At 42.8% G+C, this 17,032-nt stretch overlaps 1 protein-coding gene across 5 annotated transcripts in view; it reads left to right on the top strand.

The window, feature by feature from the left end:
* The window catches only part of RUNX1T1 (RUNX1 partner transcriptional co-repressor 1), a 179,211-nt gene extending 163,321 nt beyond the window's left edge, over window positions 1-15,890 (top strand). For all 5 annotated transcript variants that reach the window (XM_063924093.1, XM_063924096.1, XM_063924092.1 and 2 more), the window contains exon 11: window positions 11,370-15,890. In XM_063924093.1, the coding sequence (XP_063780163.1) occupies window positions 11,370-11,645 (276 nt within the window). In that variant the 3' untranslated portion in view covers window positions 11,646-15,890. The remainder of the gene's footprint in view (window positions 1-11,369) is intronic.
* Window positions 15,891-17,032: the final 1,142 nt, after the last annotated feature.

Genomic DNA, 17,032 nt, shown 5'->3' with positions numbered 1-17,032 from the left:
TATATATATATACACACATACATACACACATACATACATACATACATACATACATACATACATACATACATACCTCCCAACATGACTCTCTCCAGGAGGGACACAATGCTCTGCATCTGGATTTTTTCTCTTAATTCAGGATTGCAGGCATATGTTTCGAACAGGTAATGGATAAGAAAGGTGTTTCAACATAGGTGATGTGTGTGTGTGTGTGTGTGTGTGTGTGTGTGTGTGTGTGTATATATATATATATATATATATACATATATATATACACTGCTCAAAAAAATAAAGAACACTAAAATAACACATCCTAGATCTGAATGAATGAAATATTCTTATTAAATACTTTGTTCTTTACATAGTTGAATGTGCTGACAACAAAATCACACAAAAATTATCAATGGAAATCAAATTTATTAACCCATGGAGGTCTGGATTTGGAGTCACCCTCAAAATTAAAGTGGAAAAACACACTACAGGCTGATCCAACTTTGATGTAATGTCCTTAAAACAAGTCAAAATGAGGCTCAGTAGTGTGTGTGGCCTCCACGTGCCTGTATGACCGCCCTACAACCCACACAAGTGGCTCAGGTAGTGCAACTCATCCAGGATGGCACATCAATGCGAGCTGTGGCAAGAAGGTTTGCTGTGTCTGTCAGCGTAGTGTCCAGAGCATGGAGGCGCTACCAGGAGACAGGCCAGTACATCAGGAGACGTGGAGGAGGCCGTAGGAGGGTAACAACCCAGCAGCAGGACCGCTACCTCCGCCTTTGTGCAAGGAGGAACAGGAGGAGCACTGCCAGAGCCCTGCAAAATGACCTCCAGCAAGCCACAAATGTGCATGTGTCTACTCAAACGATCAGAAACAGACTCCATGAGAGTGGTATGGGGGCCCGACGTCCAGAGGTGGGGGTTATGCTTACAGCCCAACACCGTGCAGGACGTTTGGCATTTGCCAGAGAACACCAAGATTGGCAAATTCGCCACTGGCGCCCTGTGCTTTTCACAGATGAAAGCAGGTTCTCACTGAGCACATGTGACAGACGTGACAGAGTCTGGAGATGCCAAGGAGAACGTTCTGCTGCCTGCAACATCCTCCAGCATGACCGGTTTGGCAGTGGGTCAGTAATGGTGTGGGGTGGCATTTCTTTGGGGGGGCTGCACAGCCCTCCATGTGCTCGCCAGAGGTAGCCTGACTGCCATTAGGTACCGAGATGAGATCCTCAGACCCCTTGTGAGACCATATGCTGGTGCGGTTGGCCCTGGGTTCCTCCTAATGCAAGACAATGCTAGACCTCATGTGGCTGGAGTGTGTCAGCAGTTCCTGCAAGACGAAGGCATTGATGCTATGGACTGGCCCGCCCGTTCCCCAGAACTGAATCCAATTGAGCACATCTGGGACATCATGTCTCGCTCCATCCACCAATGCCACGTTGCACCACAGACTGTCCAGGAGTTGGCGGATGCTTTAGTCCAGGTCTGGGAGGAGATCCCTCGGGAGACCATCCGCCACCTCATCAGGAGCATGCCCAGGCGTTGTATGGTGGTCATACAGGCACGTGGAGGCCACACGCACTACTGAGCCTCATTTTGACTTGTTTTAAGGACATTACATCAAAGTTGGATCAGCCTGTAGTGTGTTTTTCCACTTTAATTTTGCGGGTGACTCCAAATCCAGACCTCCATGGGTTAATAAATTTGATTTCCATTGATAATTTTTGTGTGATTTTGTTGTCAGCATATTCAACTATGTAAAGAACAAAGTATTTAATAAGAATATTTCATTCATTCAGATCTAGGATGTGTTATTTTAGTGTTCCCTTTATTTTTTTGAGCAGTGTATATATACTGTGACAAGAACACTGGGATAGTGTTTGAGGGCAGGTATATTTGTCCCAGGTTCTTGTCTTACATGTTTTAGAAAATGTTAACTTCTAGGAAAAATGCTTTTTGTTTTGTCTGAACCTTTTCAGTTTGCTGTAAAAGCTGGGTAAAGGCTCTGAGAGAGAGATAAGGCGAGTTCTAGACATTGGGCCCAGTTCGGGTCTTTGGCCTCACAGAGGGCTAATCAGGGTTTCAGCTGTGTAAGAGTGATATAGTGCTTCTAACCTGATTAGTATGGGCAGACTGCCTGGGAAGGCTGCAGGATCTGTGTGTGAGAGACACGCTTTCTGATGCAAGTAAGCTATACAGTATGTACTGAAGAACTCTGTGTTTTGTTTAGTGACAGTTAGGAACGTCTTATGTTTAGTTAGTGCCGGACAGGCAAGGTATTTTTATTTTGGGGTTTGTTTTATTTTCTGTTTCAATAAAACTGGCCGGGGTCAGTTGTACCAGAAACTGGACTTGTGTTGTTCCTCAGCTGCTGCGTGCTGCCATATTCCCCAGGAAAAGGCACCTTGCACCCCTACAGTGTTACAACTTGGTGGAGAATGCGAGCAGGCCGTTCTGCGCATAAGTGAAAGCAGCAGCTTTGTGAGGCCTGCAGAAAACGGTGGTTTATGCAGATACAGCCCAGTGTGAAGTTACTGAGACTCACCCCTGAAGGTTTGATATATGTCCTGGGTGAAAGCAGCTGCAAAGCCGCCTGAAAAATCTGTTGACATGGAGGATCTGCTTAAAGCCTTGCTGCAAGCTACAGCGGCTCAGCAGGAGGCCAACCGACAGCAGCAGGTGGCAATGGAGGAAAATTGGAGACTACAGCAGGAGGCCAACAGACAGCAGCAGGTGGCAATGGAGGAAAATAAGAGACAACAGCAGGCAGTTGTTGATGAACTTTACAGGCAACAGCGTCAGGATAGAGAGGCCTTAGCAGAAGTGGTGCAGAGACTTGCAGCTCGGGTTGGAGATGTGGCCGTCAGTGCTCCAACCAGCTCTAGTTCTATACGAGCCAGTCACTTCCTGCAGAAAATGACAGAGGCTGATGATGTGGAGGCCTATCTGACCACGTTTGAAAGGACTGCCGAGCGTGAGAACTGGCCGAAAGCACAGTGGGCCAGTCTGCTGGCACCTTTCCTGTCAGGTGAGCCCCAAAAAGCTTACTTTGATTTAAGCCCTGCTGAGGCTCGGGACTATGATAAACTAAAGACTGAGATCCTGACCCGCCTGGGAGTCACGCTGTCAGTACGAGCACAACGGGTGCACCGTTGGCTGTACGCCATGGAGAAGCCTCCGCGCTCCCAGATGCACGACCTTATTCAGCTAACAAAAAAATGGCTACAGCCAGAGACATTAACTGGTCCCCAGATGGTGGAAAGAGTCGTCATGGACCGCTACTTGAGATCTTTGCCCATGGTCCTGCGCAAGTGGGTGAGCCATGGAAACCCGGGTACTGCTGTCCAATTAGTGGACATGGTAGAGAGGTATTTGGCAGCAGAGGAACTACTGATGACCACCCAGCAACCCATAGATCCTCGACAGCGCCCTTCAGTAAAGACTGGTAAGACTGTTCCGTGGGAAAACGTTGCTGGGCGGTTAAGAGAACGCAAGGCTGGAGAGACTGTAAACACTGGCCCTGGAAACAGGCCAATGGGGCTAGAACGGTCTATGCTGCCCAAATGGGTTGATAATCGTGTGGTTAAATGTTTTAGGTGTGGTATGCCAGGTCATGTTATTGCCAATTGCCCAGTCACGCAAGAACCCATGCAATGTGATGCTGCCTTTGAATGTCGCAGAATGTCTTTCTTTGCTAGGTTAGCCTGTACTGTGATACCTTCACCTGAGCTGGAAAAACAAATGTGTGATATGTTCTTAGAAGGTAACCGGGTAGAGGCCTTGCTAGATTCAGGAAGTTTAGTTACCCTCGTGAAAGCTGGGTTAGTGAACCCCTTAAAGGTCCAGCAAATACCTATTGGGGTAACTTGCATACATGGGGATACCCAACATTATGCCACTGCTGAGGTGAATATAGAAACTTGTTGTGGGTCAGCAATGGTTAAAGTGGGACTGGTCCCTACCTTGGTGCATGAGGCCATAATAGGGAGGGATTTTCCTCATTTTTGGAAACTGTGGGAATCACGGTTATCAACAGATGTGAGAAGTAAAAAGCCAGTTGATAATACCGGTGATTTTATGGATGTACGTGGGTCTTCGGAACTTTCTGGCCCTTTGCCTTTTGCTAGTTTGGCTGGGGAAGTGACAGATGGGGAGTCCAGTGAGGACCCTCTTGCCGGGAACAGAGACATAGTAGTTAGAACTGAAAGCGTGCCTGACCTGGAGGTAAAGAAGGATCTGTTTGCGTCTGAACAGTTAAAGGATCCTACCTTAATAAAGGCTAGAGAGAATGTTAAGATTGTTAATGGGGAACCTGTGGTACCAGGTGACAGGGTTACGTATCCCCACATGGCCATCTGTAATGAGCTCTTGTACCACATTGTCAAAAGGGGTGAGGATGTGGTGGAACAGCTGGTAGTTCCCCAGCCTTATCGGAGAACGGTACTAGATTTAGCTCATAGTCACGTTACCGCAGGACATTTAGGGGCAGAAAAAACCACTGAAAGAGTTTTACAAAGGTTCTTTTGGCCAGGGGTTTATAAAGAAGTGTCTGAATATTGTTCTTCCTGTCCTGAATGCCAGTATCATGCCCCTAGACCCCATTTCAGGAGCCCACTAGTTCCCATGCCTATTATAGAGGTCCCGTTTGACAGAATAGCCATGGATCTTGTGGGGCCCTTGTTAAAGTCTGCTCGGGGCCATCAGTATATCCTGGTAATTATGGACTATGCCACTCGATATCCTGAGGCTGTCCCTTTACGCACTATCACAACCAAGGCGATAGCTAGGGAGCTGGTGCAGGTATTTAGTAGAGTGGGAATACCAAAAGAAATTTTGACTGACCAAGGTACTCCATTTATGTCAAGGATCATGAAAGAATTGTGCAAGTTATTTAAGGTCACTCACCTCAGGACGTCCATCTACCATCCCCAAACTGACGGGTTGGTGGAAAGGTTTAATAAAACATTAAAAAGTATGTTAAAAAAGGTTGTTGAGAGAGATGGTAAAAAATGGGATTGTTTGTTGCCCTACTTGTTAATGGCCATCAGAGAAGTTCCTCAGTCCTCTACGGGGTTTTCTCCATTTGATTTGTTGTATGGTAGACACCCCAGAGGGCTGTTGGATGTTGCCAAAGAGACGTGGGAAGGACAGCCCACTCCTTATAGAAGCGTTATTGAGCATGTAACACAAATGCAGGATAGGATTGCAGCCGTGGTACCTGTTGTCAGAGAGCACATGGAACAGGCCCAAAGTGCTCAACAGAGGGTCTATAACCGGAGTGCCATGATACGGGAATTTGCTCCTGGAGATAGAGTTCTTGTTTTGGTACCCACTGTGGAAAGCAAATTCCTAGCTAAATGGCAGGGTCCATTTGAGATTAGGGAAAAAATGAATGAGGTTAATTACAAAGTATACCAGCCGGGAAAGAGAAAACCCGAACAGATCTACCATGTTAACTTAATCAAACCCTGGAAAGATAGGTTGTCTCTGTCAGCGGAGCCTTGCCCTTCGGTGTCTTCACCCCGGTTGCTTCCCGCAGTGAAGGTGTCAGAGACATTATCAGCTGATCAGAACAATCAGGTTAAAGAATTTCTCATCCAAAATAGGGAGGTATTTTCAGAGCTGCCTGGCCGAACGACCATAATAAAACATGACATTGTCACAGAACCAGGGGTCAGGGTTCATTTAAAGCCATATAGGATTCCTGAAGCTCAGCGAGAAGCTATTTCTAAGGAAGTTAAAACCATGTTAGAACTTGGAGTCATAGAGGAGTCTAACAGTGAGTGGTCCAGTCCCATAGTGCTCATCCCGAAGCCCGACGGTAGCATACGCTTCTGTAATGACTTTCGTAAGTTAAATGAGGTGTCCAAGTTTGACGCATACCCCATGCCCCGTGTGGATGAGCTTGTAGAAAGGCTGGGAACAGCCAGGTTTCTCACCACATTGGACCTGACCAAAGGTTACTGGCAAATACCTTTATCTGATAGCGCCAAAGAAAAAACAGCCTTTTCGGTTCCGGAGGGGCTGTACCAGTATAAGATGTTACCCTTTGGGTTGCATGGGGCTCCAGCAACCTTTCAACGGGCGATGGATAAAATTTTGAGGCCCCATAGAAAATATGCAGCTGCCTATTTGGATGATGTGGTAATTCACAGTACAGACTGGGGGTCACATTTGGTTAAAGTACAAGCAGTACTGGACTCAATCAGAGAGGCAGGGTTAACTGCTAACCCAAAGAAGTGCTGCCTCGCAATGGAGGAGGTCAAATACTTGGGCTTCACCATAGGCAGAGGTCTGATTAGGCCCCAATTGAATAAAGTTGATGCTATTCAAAACTGGCCTCGTCCAGTGAATAAAAAACAGGTAAGGGCTTTTTTGGGAATTACTGGGTACTATAGACGGTTTATTCCTAATTTTGCGACCACAGCGGTGCCGTTGTCAAACCTTACCAAAGGGAAGCAGTCAAATGTGGTGAAATGGAACCCTGATGCAGAAAAGGCGTTCCAAGCGTTAAAAGTGGCTTTGTGTTCACAACCGGTGTTGATAACACCAGATTTTTCAAAAGAATTTGTGGTACAGACAGATGCCTCAGAGGTAGGGATAGGTGCTGTGCTGTCCCAAACCAGAGATGGGGACGAACACCCTATCATTTATTTGAGTAGGAAACTCAATGAGCATGAAAAAAGGTATGCCATTGTGGAAAAGGAGGCTTTGGCCATTAAGTGGGTACTAGATACCTTGAGATATTACCTCTTGGGTAGACAATTCAGACTAGTGACAGACCATGCCCCTTTAAAATGGATGTATGTAAATAGAGGCAAGAATGCTCGTGTAACTAGATGGTTTCTAGCGTTGCAGGACTTTAAGTTTACTGTCGAACATAGACCGGGAACACAATTGGCCAACGCAGATGCATTGTCTCGCATCTTCTGTTTGGGGGCTACAAGTGTTCCGGCCCCTAGGTCGAAACAGGGGAGGGGGATATGTGACAAGAACACTGGGATAGTGTTTGAGGGCAGGTATATTTGTCCCAGGTTCTTGTCTTACATGTTTTAGAAAATGTTAACTTCTAGGAAAAATGCTTTTTGTTTTGTCTGAACCTTTTCAGTTTGCTGTAAAAGCTGGGTAAAGGCTCTGAGAGAGAGATAAGGCGAGTTCTAGACATTGGGCCCAGTTCGGGTCTTTGGCCTCACAGAGGGCTAATCAGGGTTTCAGCTGTGTAAGAGTGATATAGTGCTTCTAACCTGATTAGTATGGGCAGACTGCCTGGGAAGGCTGCAGGATCTGTGTGTGAGAGACACGCTTTCTGATGCAAGTAAGCTATACAGTATGTACTGAAGAACTCTGTGTTTTGTTTAGTGACAGTTAGGAACGTCTTATGTTTAGTTAGTGCCGGACAGGCAAGGTATTTTTATTTTGGGGTTTGTTTTATTTTCTGTTTCAATAAAACTGGCCGGGGTCAGTTGTACCAGAAACTGGACTTGTGTTGTTCCTCAGCTGCTGCGTGCTGCCATATTCCCCAGGAAAAGGCACCTTGCACCCCTACAGTGTTACAATACATATATATATATATATATATATATATACAAAGTATATGTGTAGGTGTGTATATGTGTGGTTAATTGTGTGTATATATCATGTTTAATTGAACGCGAAACATTTAAGGGGCATACTTACCACAATCCACGTTTTTAAAACAGATGTGATAAATACATACTTACCAACTTGATTACCGTCTCCTCTGGGAGGGAGCAGTACAGTCGGCGCACAGTGGACATGGCCGGCGAGAAGGTGGGCTCTTTGGCGGGCATGGCGGCATGATCATGTCATCCTGTCTCCACCCCCTGCTATACAGTGCCAAGAAAACAGGCATTATATAGCAGATGGCAGCGTTTCAATGATGCGACCCAGCACGAACTGCGTCATCGGGTTCCCTCAGACCACCCACTTGTGCTCTGTTGTGGCCGGCCGAGGGCAGGTGCGGGCAACTGGAGGGAGATACAGAAGGCTTGCCCACCTTTACGGGGGACAGGGAACGCTTCCTGGTTTTTTTGGGAGTCTCCCGGTCATTCTGGGACGGTAGGCAAGTATGGATAAATATATCATGCAGAAGTTCACAATGTGACCATTAATACTTTCACATAGATTTACTAAAATGCTCTTGCCAGGGGTCTGGTTTTGCTAAGAAGTTATGTGATAGCGTGACGTTGTCACACGGCTTTCTGGTTCAGGTCTCTGGCAGCCAATAGGCATGCACGACTGTTTGCCGGCAGAGAGCTCCATCTTTATGGAACAATTTATGAATTAGTTGCCTATTGGCTATTATAGGGTGATATTCTATTGGGGTCCAAGATCTGGAATGCTTAGCAACCTATGGGAACTGCATTTGAAGACAAAAGTGGAGGGACTGTGGCAGATAGCTGAGAGATCTGCTGCTATCCCCCCATAGTACATCTGTGGGATACTTCATATTTGCAGGCACCCCACGAAAACAGCTGTTTTCTGGGAATAATCTGCAAATATTTAATAATGATTAGACCCCATGAGAAGTGCATTTAAGACACTTCGCATTTTGGCCCAAAAAAAAACAAAACCTTTTCTCGATGCATTTAACTTTTATGGCCACAGCATCTCTAAGAGCTCGTTCCATTGAATAATGAATAATAAACTGATAGCTTGGACTATTGCTTCTGGATTCTGACGAGACCTACCTACTACATATGCATGGACATCGGACCGAGCAAGCGAATGGAGTAGGCTGTGGCAGGGCAAACTAAAGACTCCAGCAAGTCTTGGTACACCTTCTCTTGGGAACATGTAACTGTAAATTGTACTAATGCTTGCACAGTAAGATTTTATTTCAGTGACACTGGTTTTATATTATTCTGTGGGGTCAATTTAATTAGAAGAGGATGAGTTGCCATTGTAACAACATGGAAACACCATTGACAGCCTTGCAACTGGCTCCTCTCGTAGTTCAACCTCGCCTCAGACTCGTGGATTTATGTATTTGGCCTTATGGGTCTTCAAACAAAAATCTGTGAGTCTGGCAGTACCGTAATTGCGGCATATAGCCACACTTACTCTTGAGTGCAAAAAAAGTTGCGTGTAATTGAATCGACCCCTTACAGCTAAAGTTTACCTCTCGCTTGTTCATAGAGGCTGAACCAATAAACAGTGCCAGGGGCGGATTTAGGGTTTAGGCCGCCCCTTAGGCACAACAGTAACGGCCGTCCCCCTGCCTAATTTTATTACTTTCATTGATTCATTTTAATCCTTCATTTGATAATTGGCATTTTAATAGAATTAAAAAAAAGTCATGAACTATGACATTTTATTTTTTATTATGTATACATATTTACTAAGTAGGGAAGCTTACAGGGGCAGTCTGGGCATGTCCTACCTGTTTATATTCAACTCATGATAGCATATGTTACAGTAGACTGGAAATATTTTGCAGCTACTGGTAAATTTTGGGCTGACAGTAATAACACAAGCATCCAAGTGCCGCCCCCAAACAAGTGCCTCCCCTAGGCACATGCCTCACGTGCCTAATGGAAAATTCCCCACTGCGTAGTGTCTCAGCGATGCCACTACTTCCTAATGCATTGTAGGCTAAATATATGTACAGCAAATGTACTACAGCCCACATAATGTCTGCTAAGTTGCTACACGTTACACAGTACATAATAATAATAGTAAGGATTGTCTTGCTTGCTGTATACTGCTGGTTGTTTGTCAGACACCAGACTAATTTCCCTCTATATAGATTGATACTACACAAACTTTTCCTATATTCATGTACAGTAGGTTAAAGAGTACTGTTCAAAAGATGAGATATATGGGATGTTTATGACACATGGTGCACAGGGAAAAAGATACTACAGTATAATACATAGCAGGCAATATGATATTAGCTGATTTATTTACTATGGAATGGTTTCTAACTGGTTTTGCAGCAACATTTAAATTGACAATATGTTTTTTTCAAAACCAATACGCGCATTTTGTAAAAACCATAATTTTGTAAATTGAACCCAATGTATTTTTCTGGTAGTGCACACAAGACACGTGAGCTCTGTTTTTTTATAATGCTTTATTTACATGATTTACTAAACTGTGTTTGTAACCATACTCTGTTAGCATTCTTGTTGGTAGTGCATAAAAGTCTCTGTCTAGCCTGTAAACCCAACCATGGTCCTAAAGGCACATTATAGTCCAGTTTTTAAGGATAGCCATACTTGAGCACAGATGAAGTAACTAGTACCTGTTATTTTGATTTAATCATCTGTGCTCAAGCACAGTTACCACTAAAACCTGGACTGTTAGGGGTCTATTCATGAAGCAGTGAAAACCATGGAGAAACAGACCAGTGGAGACGTTGCCCATGACAACCAATCAGCTGCTCCGTACAATTGTATAGTATGCAAATGATAAATGTTACTTCAATGCTGATTGGTTGTCATGGGCAACTTGTCCACTGGCTCACTTCTCCACACTTTTCACTGCTTCATAAATAGACCTATTGGTGGCATAAATATTCTAATTTCTGTACTTGCAAATGCACCAAACTGCGTCTATCTTTTATTTGTGAGCGCCTTAGACCTGTGGCCGCTTATACCTCTTATTTTATGCATCTTACTGCAGACCACAAAAATATGTCTCTAAATCAGGATCATAGGAAGCAATAGAATTTCAGTGCCTGATCGTCAAATCCCTCAATCATGCATATTTTAGCGACACTGTCATTGAACTGAAAATAATGTTATTCATAGTTTTGTGAGGTTTATAGGCATGCCTTTAACAAATGAATATTTGTGCTTGTTTTGGTGGAGGTTCCTTTGCCCTGTATCAAAGAAAACAGAAACAAGACACATTCCCTTTTAAATAACCTGCATTGTTCTCTGCGTGTCACAGTAAAATCTGGTTCCACCTTTCATTTGAAGGCACTTTGAAAACTTTAAGCGAAGTTATGCAGATGACCGAAACACAGCAAAATATCAAAAACAGTTTATAGGCTTCAAGGGAAGAAACTTAAAAGAAAACTAGCAGTGGAGGTTTTTTTCTTTCTAATTTATTTTTGAAAGTCATGATGGCAATGTCTTTGCTAGTAGCATTTCTGTCATCTGCTGCAGAAAAACCAGAGCAGATTGTTTACATAGCATTTTGCATTTTCACTATAATAAGGCAAATTCAGTGGATTTGCACAAATGTCTCACCATGTGTTCAGAACACATTTCGTACTTTTCCCACCTGTGCCTGTAATTTACAGTTCGTTTAATGCTAGTCTTTGAGGGAATAAACAGAGTTAAGCCATTAAATGTTCTTATGGAATTTTCTCATGTTTTTTTTTTTCCTTTCCCTTTATCTAGAGTTGCTGGAACTGTGGACGGAAGGCCAGCGAAACCTGCAGCGGCTGCAACACAGCGCGGTATTGCGGATCGTTCTGTCAGCACAAAGACTGGGAGAAACATCACCATATTTGTGGACAGACTCTTCAAACTCAACAGCAAGGAGATACACCAGCAGTCAGCTCCTCTGTTACACCGAGCAGTGGCGCAGGAAGCCCTATGGACACCCCACCAGCAGCCACTCCGCGATCCACCACTCCCGCCACACCATCCGCCATAGAGACAGCAGCCCGTTAAAAAAAAATACAAAGACAAAAACAATATTTAAAAAAAAACTGAACTGTTTTTGAAAACTTTAAAAACTCAATGAAACCAAGTCCTCATCCTCAGATGTTCAAAGATTTAAACTGAACTATCCTATTGCATTACTACAGTAACAGTGGACTACTTTTGTCGTGAAGTAGTGGCATAATATTGAAGGCCAGTAACGGGTCACAATGACTTCTTATGGAAATCAAAGATATCTTTTCTTTAGAAAAACTGAAAGAGAGTACAGAATATAACACAATGCTAGATTTGACCTCCTCCCTGGTATTTTCAGTAGCTGGGATTTAAAACTAGATGACCTCATTAACAGATGCTTTACCAAACAGCAAACCAAGAGATTGCTAACTGCTGTTGAGAGCAAAAAAGGCTCCTATGAAAAATAAAGTCACATTGTTCTTTAACAAAGAAAAAAAAAAACCTCGAGGGCATGAGCGTTGGATACAGCAGTAGACATTTTAACAAGTAGACGATGGCGTTCCGAGAGTATCGGACTCAACTTTGAAGACCCGCTACAAACACCCGCAGATGTGCAGCAGATTGGAGGGAAGGACAGATGTTCTTCTCTTTTTCCACTAATATCCAGGTCAACAGTACGAAAGATGAGCTGCCGTAGGATGTATCGATACAACAGCGGATCTGCCATCGCATTAAAGGCTTCTTTTGATAAGGAATCCAATAGTTAGGTAGCAACTTGGCAATCATGTCACCAAGCAATTGCCCCCTCCCCCCCCCCAAAAAAAAAAAACACTTTTCAGCGTTGAATCACTTTTGCAAAGTTCCACAGAGACAATCGGGTCTATTCTAATATTTGGGGTATTTTTTATCATGGAAAGCAACAAAATGATTACAAAAAGAAATCAGTACACATATGTATACACAGCGGCTTCGGCTCCAGCCCACTTTAAACAAAAAATGAATTTTCCACTAGTAGTTCTCTGTGTTTAAAACACTCCTGTCCTGTGAGATTCCCCAATGGTGTTTTTTCTTGTAAATGTGATGGACAAATGTGAAGAAGCATTGTAGTTTTTACTCATGCCCACATTTAACCTCTTTATTCTTAGCTGGTGAGAAACCTGTCTTTCTATGCTGCTTTTATATCTGTATATGTAAGTGATAATTCTCTAGTAGTACAAACAGCCCTTTTTTTTGTCTTTTAAGAAAGAAACCGCTATCTGCAGGAGCTGCTAACTCACTTTTTTTTTCCTGAAAACTAGCATGCGTCACGGAATGCTGACCTATTGGTGTTTTTGTAGGAGGGATGTACATAAATGTATTTTTGCACTGTCACGACAACTCCTAAGCATGCATTTTATTTTGGCAAACTCATTTTTTTAAAATATTCTCGATCCACTTAACCAATCCGTCGATCCGTAGCATAAAGGCACAGTGGATTTTTTAGTTCGGTTTTCATTACTTTTTTTTTTAAAGGTTCATTAATACGGACTTTTTTTTTAAAAATAAAAACAAAACAAAATATCACTTAAATGTTAAAGGGCAGTGCATGTGTTTTGCTGTAAGACAATGTGTTTCTGATTTTACAATATGATGATAATTCGATTTCCAAATGGTAAGATGTAGATTGAGGCTTTAACTGCTGAATGTCAGGTTATACAGTATTCTGCATAAAGGGAAGTCAGCCAAAGACTGATCTTAAGGACCAAAATCTGATTTTCTTTTTGTTTTAAAGCACCAATACTATATTCCAAAAGATCAGCGAGATAAACATGTCCAGTACGGTATAGTGTGAATTCATTGATCCTTTTTATTGTCCGGTGTCCAGACCACAATTTCCAGTTACATATAATTACAATAGCCTGGGAAAGGGAAAGATAACTTTCAGCTCTCCAGCTGTACTACGTACATCTCCCTTTGTGCTGATCTGGGAAGTGACTGCAGAAAAACAAATTTCTCCCATGCCTACTCCCAATTTTGGAGTGCCAACATTTGCTCATCCTGGGCTTGGATCTGTGCTTTATTAAGGTTATACGATCTAGGGTTACAAATTCTATTATGAGCTAACTTGCTAAAGCTTACAGGTATGTTTCCTGTATGAGAGGACGGCATGATGCAATACAGTATTTTTTATTTTTTACAATATTTGTTAATATTCTATTTATGTTATCATTTTGTCGTTGGTTTAGTCAAAAAAATAAATGTTATCCAAAAAGGGTATGTAATAATATTGTACTTCATTCTGTACTAGAACTTAATCTGTTCAGAGCAGTAAGTTTTTTTTTATTTTACAAAGATTAAGTTAGCCAACTGCTGAATGACTGGCATTGAATGAAGCACATTATCAGGGCCTCCAACTACTTGCCATGGCACTCCCAAATCCATTTACAAGGTGTTTTAGATCCTTTTCCATGATACTCCCTGATCCGGTAGCATGGTGCACCCAGGTCCGATAGCATGGTGCTCCCAGATCCGGTAGCACGTTGCACCCAGATCTGGTAGCACAGTTCTTCCAAGATTTGGTAGCATGGTGCCCCCAGATCTGGTAGCACGGTTCCCCCAGATCTGGTAGCACGGTGCCCCCAGATCTGGTAGCACGGTGCCCCCAGATCTGGTAGCACGGTGCCCCCAGATCTGGTAGCACGGTATCCCCAGATCTGGTAGCACGGTATCCCCAGATCTGGTAGCACGGTATCCCCAGATCTGGTAGCATGGTGCCCCCAGATCTTGTAGTACGGTGCCCCCAGATCTGATAGCATGGTGCTTACAGATCTGGTAGCATGGTGCTCCAAGATCAGCTCATGGTTCTTCCAGATCCGGTACACTGGCCCAGATCCGGTATCATGGTCTGCCATCAAGTTCTATATTGTTATGGTGTTCCCAGATAGCGTATCATAGTGCTCCCAGATCCAGTACCGTGGTGTTCCCAGATCCAGTACCATAGTGCTCCAAGAGCTATTGCCAGGTTGCTCCCAAATCTAATGACTCTCTGTGTATATTGTTGTTTTTGTTTGACACTGAACAGTCGTTTCTATTGGAGCTTTTGTATGTTCAAGGTAGGAAGGAATAGCAATCCCAAAAAAGATGGTTACTTACATATATCATTTCACCTGTCAATCTACAAAAACTGCAACAGCTCTTGATTTTCATTCTGTGTACAATATGGGTTAGTAACAGTATGTCTCATTACTTTAATTCAGGGCACCCTGAGTGAAATCAGACACCACTTTCCCTCCTCCTAGCTGAGCTTTCTCTATTTCCTCCTCTTTTCTTTCCTCCTATTTTGCTACAGCCTCCTCAGTGGCAAAAAGTTTCACTCTACCTCTGACAGCATGTATATTGCACCAGTAGCTATCGAAACTGGTCTAGTCAAACCAAATGGGCACAAAAAAAAAAACCAGGATACCAAAATCAAAGCTCATACAGCTGCAAACCATATCACTTCTTGGTAACAAAGCAGACCTCATTATGTTAAAGAAAAAGAAAAAAAAAGTTACTTTCCTTTTTTGCTTGTCACTTATATGCAGGCGATGTGAGAGTATAATTTGTAGGAATAACACTTTAAAATAATAATAATAATAAAAAAAGGTAAACTTCATTGGATATGACTAAATGGTGGTCGCTGATAGGATTAGGGTACCCTCCCTCTTTCCCTCGCCCTTCCTCTTCTTCCTTCTGATCTTTCTCTTGATCTCCGTCACGTGACTCTCTGACGGGGCCGCTTCTTGTCTTGTTTTATTTTTTTCCAATTTCTTAAGCTTTAATTTGTGTAGGTGCATGTCTTGGGGATTTACAAATACAAGGCTGGTTTACTAATGCAAAGCATGCCTAAGTCTAGAATACTTAAAGTTAGGGTGGGTTGGGCAAAAGTGACTCCATGTTGTCCGAATTCTTCAAAGGACAGTAAATCAAATTGGAGACTGTTGAAATGCAGATTTGAAGTACTTTTTTTTAAAAACAAAAAAACATTATTTTATTTTTGGGTTCTGCAACGTTATTGTGAAAAAAAAGTTGTTGTGCAATACTTAATTCAGACATGTACCACAAGTTAATGGTAGACTAACACTGGGTGAAGGGGGGTGGGGTGGGAGGGAGACATCATGCTTTTGCCGGCATAATCTTGAGCTTTTAAGTCTACTATGTCTGAACTGTGGGTTCTTGTTTATTCTTTTCCTTTAGTTGGACTGTATTGTATGGTCTGTCAACCTGTGAATCTTTAAAGTATGATTCAGGTATTGTTGTATTCTTTACTGTGTATTAAAAAACGTGAAAAAAAAGTCTTGTTATATTGTTTTTCTAAACTGCATTAGTGTTGTATTGCATTGTTTGTTTATATTATTGTTGTACAGGTTTACTATCTGCACCATTTAGATACAAAGTATTATAGGTTGAGTCTGCCATATGTGAAATGCTTGCGCCCATAAGGATGTTGGATTTTGAATTATTATGTATTTTGCAATATTTTCATGCCATAATGAGATATCTTGGGGATGGCAGGGAGGTAGAGAGTATGGCTGGGCCTAGGTACTTTTCAGAGAGCGTGGCCTAATCATAGGATTGTCCCTGCACACTCAAAGTACTATTTTTTTCTGTATTTTTTTTTAAGTGTATTTTTTTTAAGTCCCTGACCACACTGCAGCTCAGCACACAGGAGCTGAGGAGGAGAGCTGCCAGGTAAGGAAGGGGGGACTTGGGCCCTCTCTGGGCCCCTCCATCATGCCTGGGCCCAGGTAAATAGTACCAGCTCCTCCCCTCTAGGCACCACTAGGTGATGGGACCCAATTCTAAACATGAAATGCATTTGTTTCATATACACCTTGTACACACAGCCTGAGGGTAATTTTATACAACATGTTTAATTGTTTTGTGCATGAAACAATGAGTCCATTTATCAACTAGTGATACAACTAATTGCGAATGATAAATAGTGCTCCAGCCAATCAGCTCCCAACTGTCATTTCTTAAGCTCATGAAAGTTATGAGCTGAATACACGACAGTTTGTAGCTGATTGGCTGGAGCACCATTATCAAACGCAAAGAGTTTTATCTTTCACAAAGAGTTTTATCACTCGCTGATAAATGAGCCCTGAAGTTTGTATACATTGAACCACTGGAAAGCAGAGGTGTCACGATCCCAGGCGTGATAAAAAAAAAATTGGGATATCAGATTTTCGGATATGGTAGACTTGACCTGTATATTAAAGTCTTAAAAATAAGGGTTATCCAAAATATAGCCTGCCACATAGGTCACACAGACCTGTTTTGTCCATGTACAGTACACTGTATTCTACTCCATTCCCAACAGATTCCAACCTCAAACAGCACTGCACTTGTGTTTCTTTTTACAACCCTACAATTCTTTTTCCAGGAACAGCTGTATGTACTAACAGCCTGCACCTTTATGG

The sequence above is a fragment of the Pseudophryne corroboree genome, chromosome 5 (assembly GCF_028390025.1).
Source record: "Pseudophryne corroboree isolate aPseCor3 chromosome 5, aPseCor3.hap2, whole genome shotgun sequence".
NCBI lineage: Eukaryota > Metazoa > Chordata > Amphibia > Anura > Myobatrachidae > Pseudophryne > Pseudophryne corroboree.
Note: the sequence above shows the minus strand (reverse complement) of the source record. Positions and strands in the feature narration are given on the sequence as shown.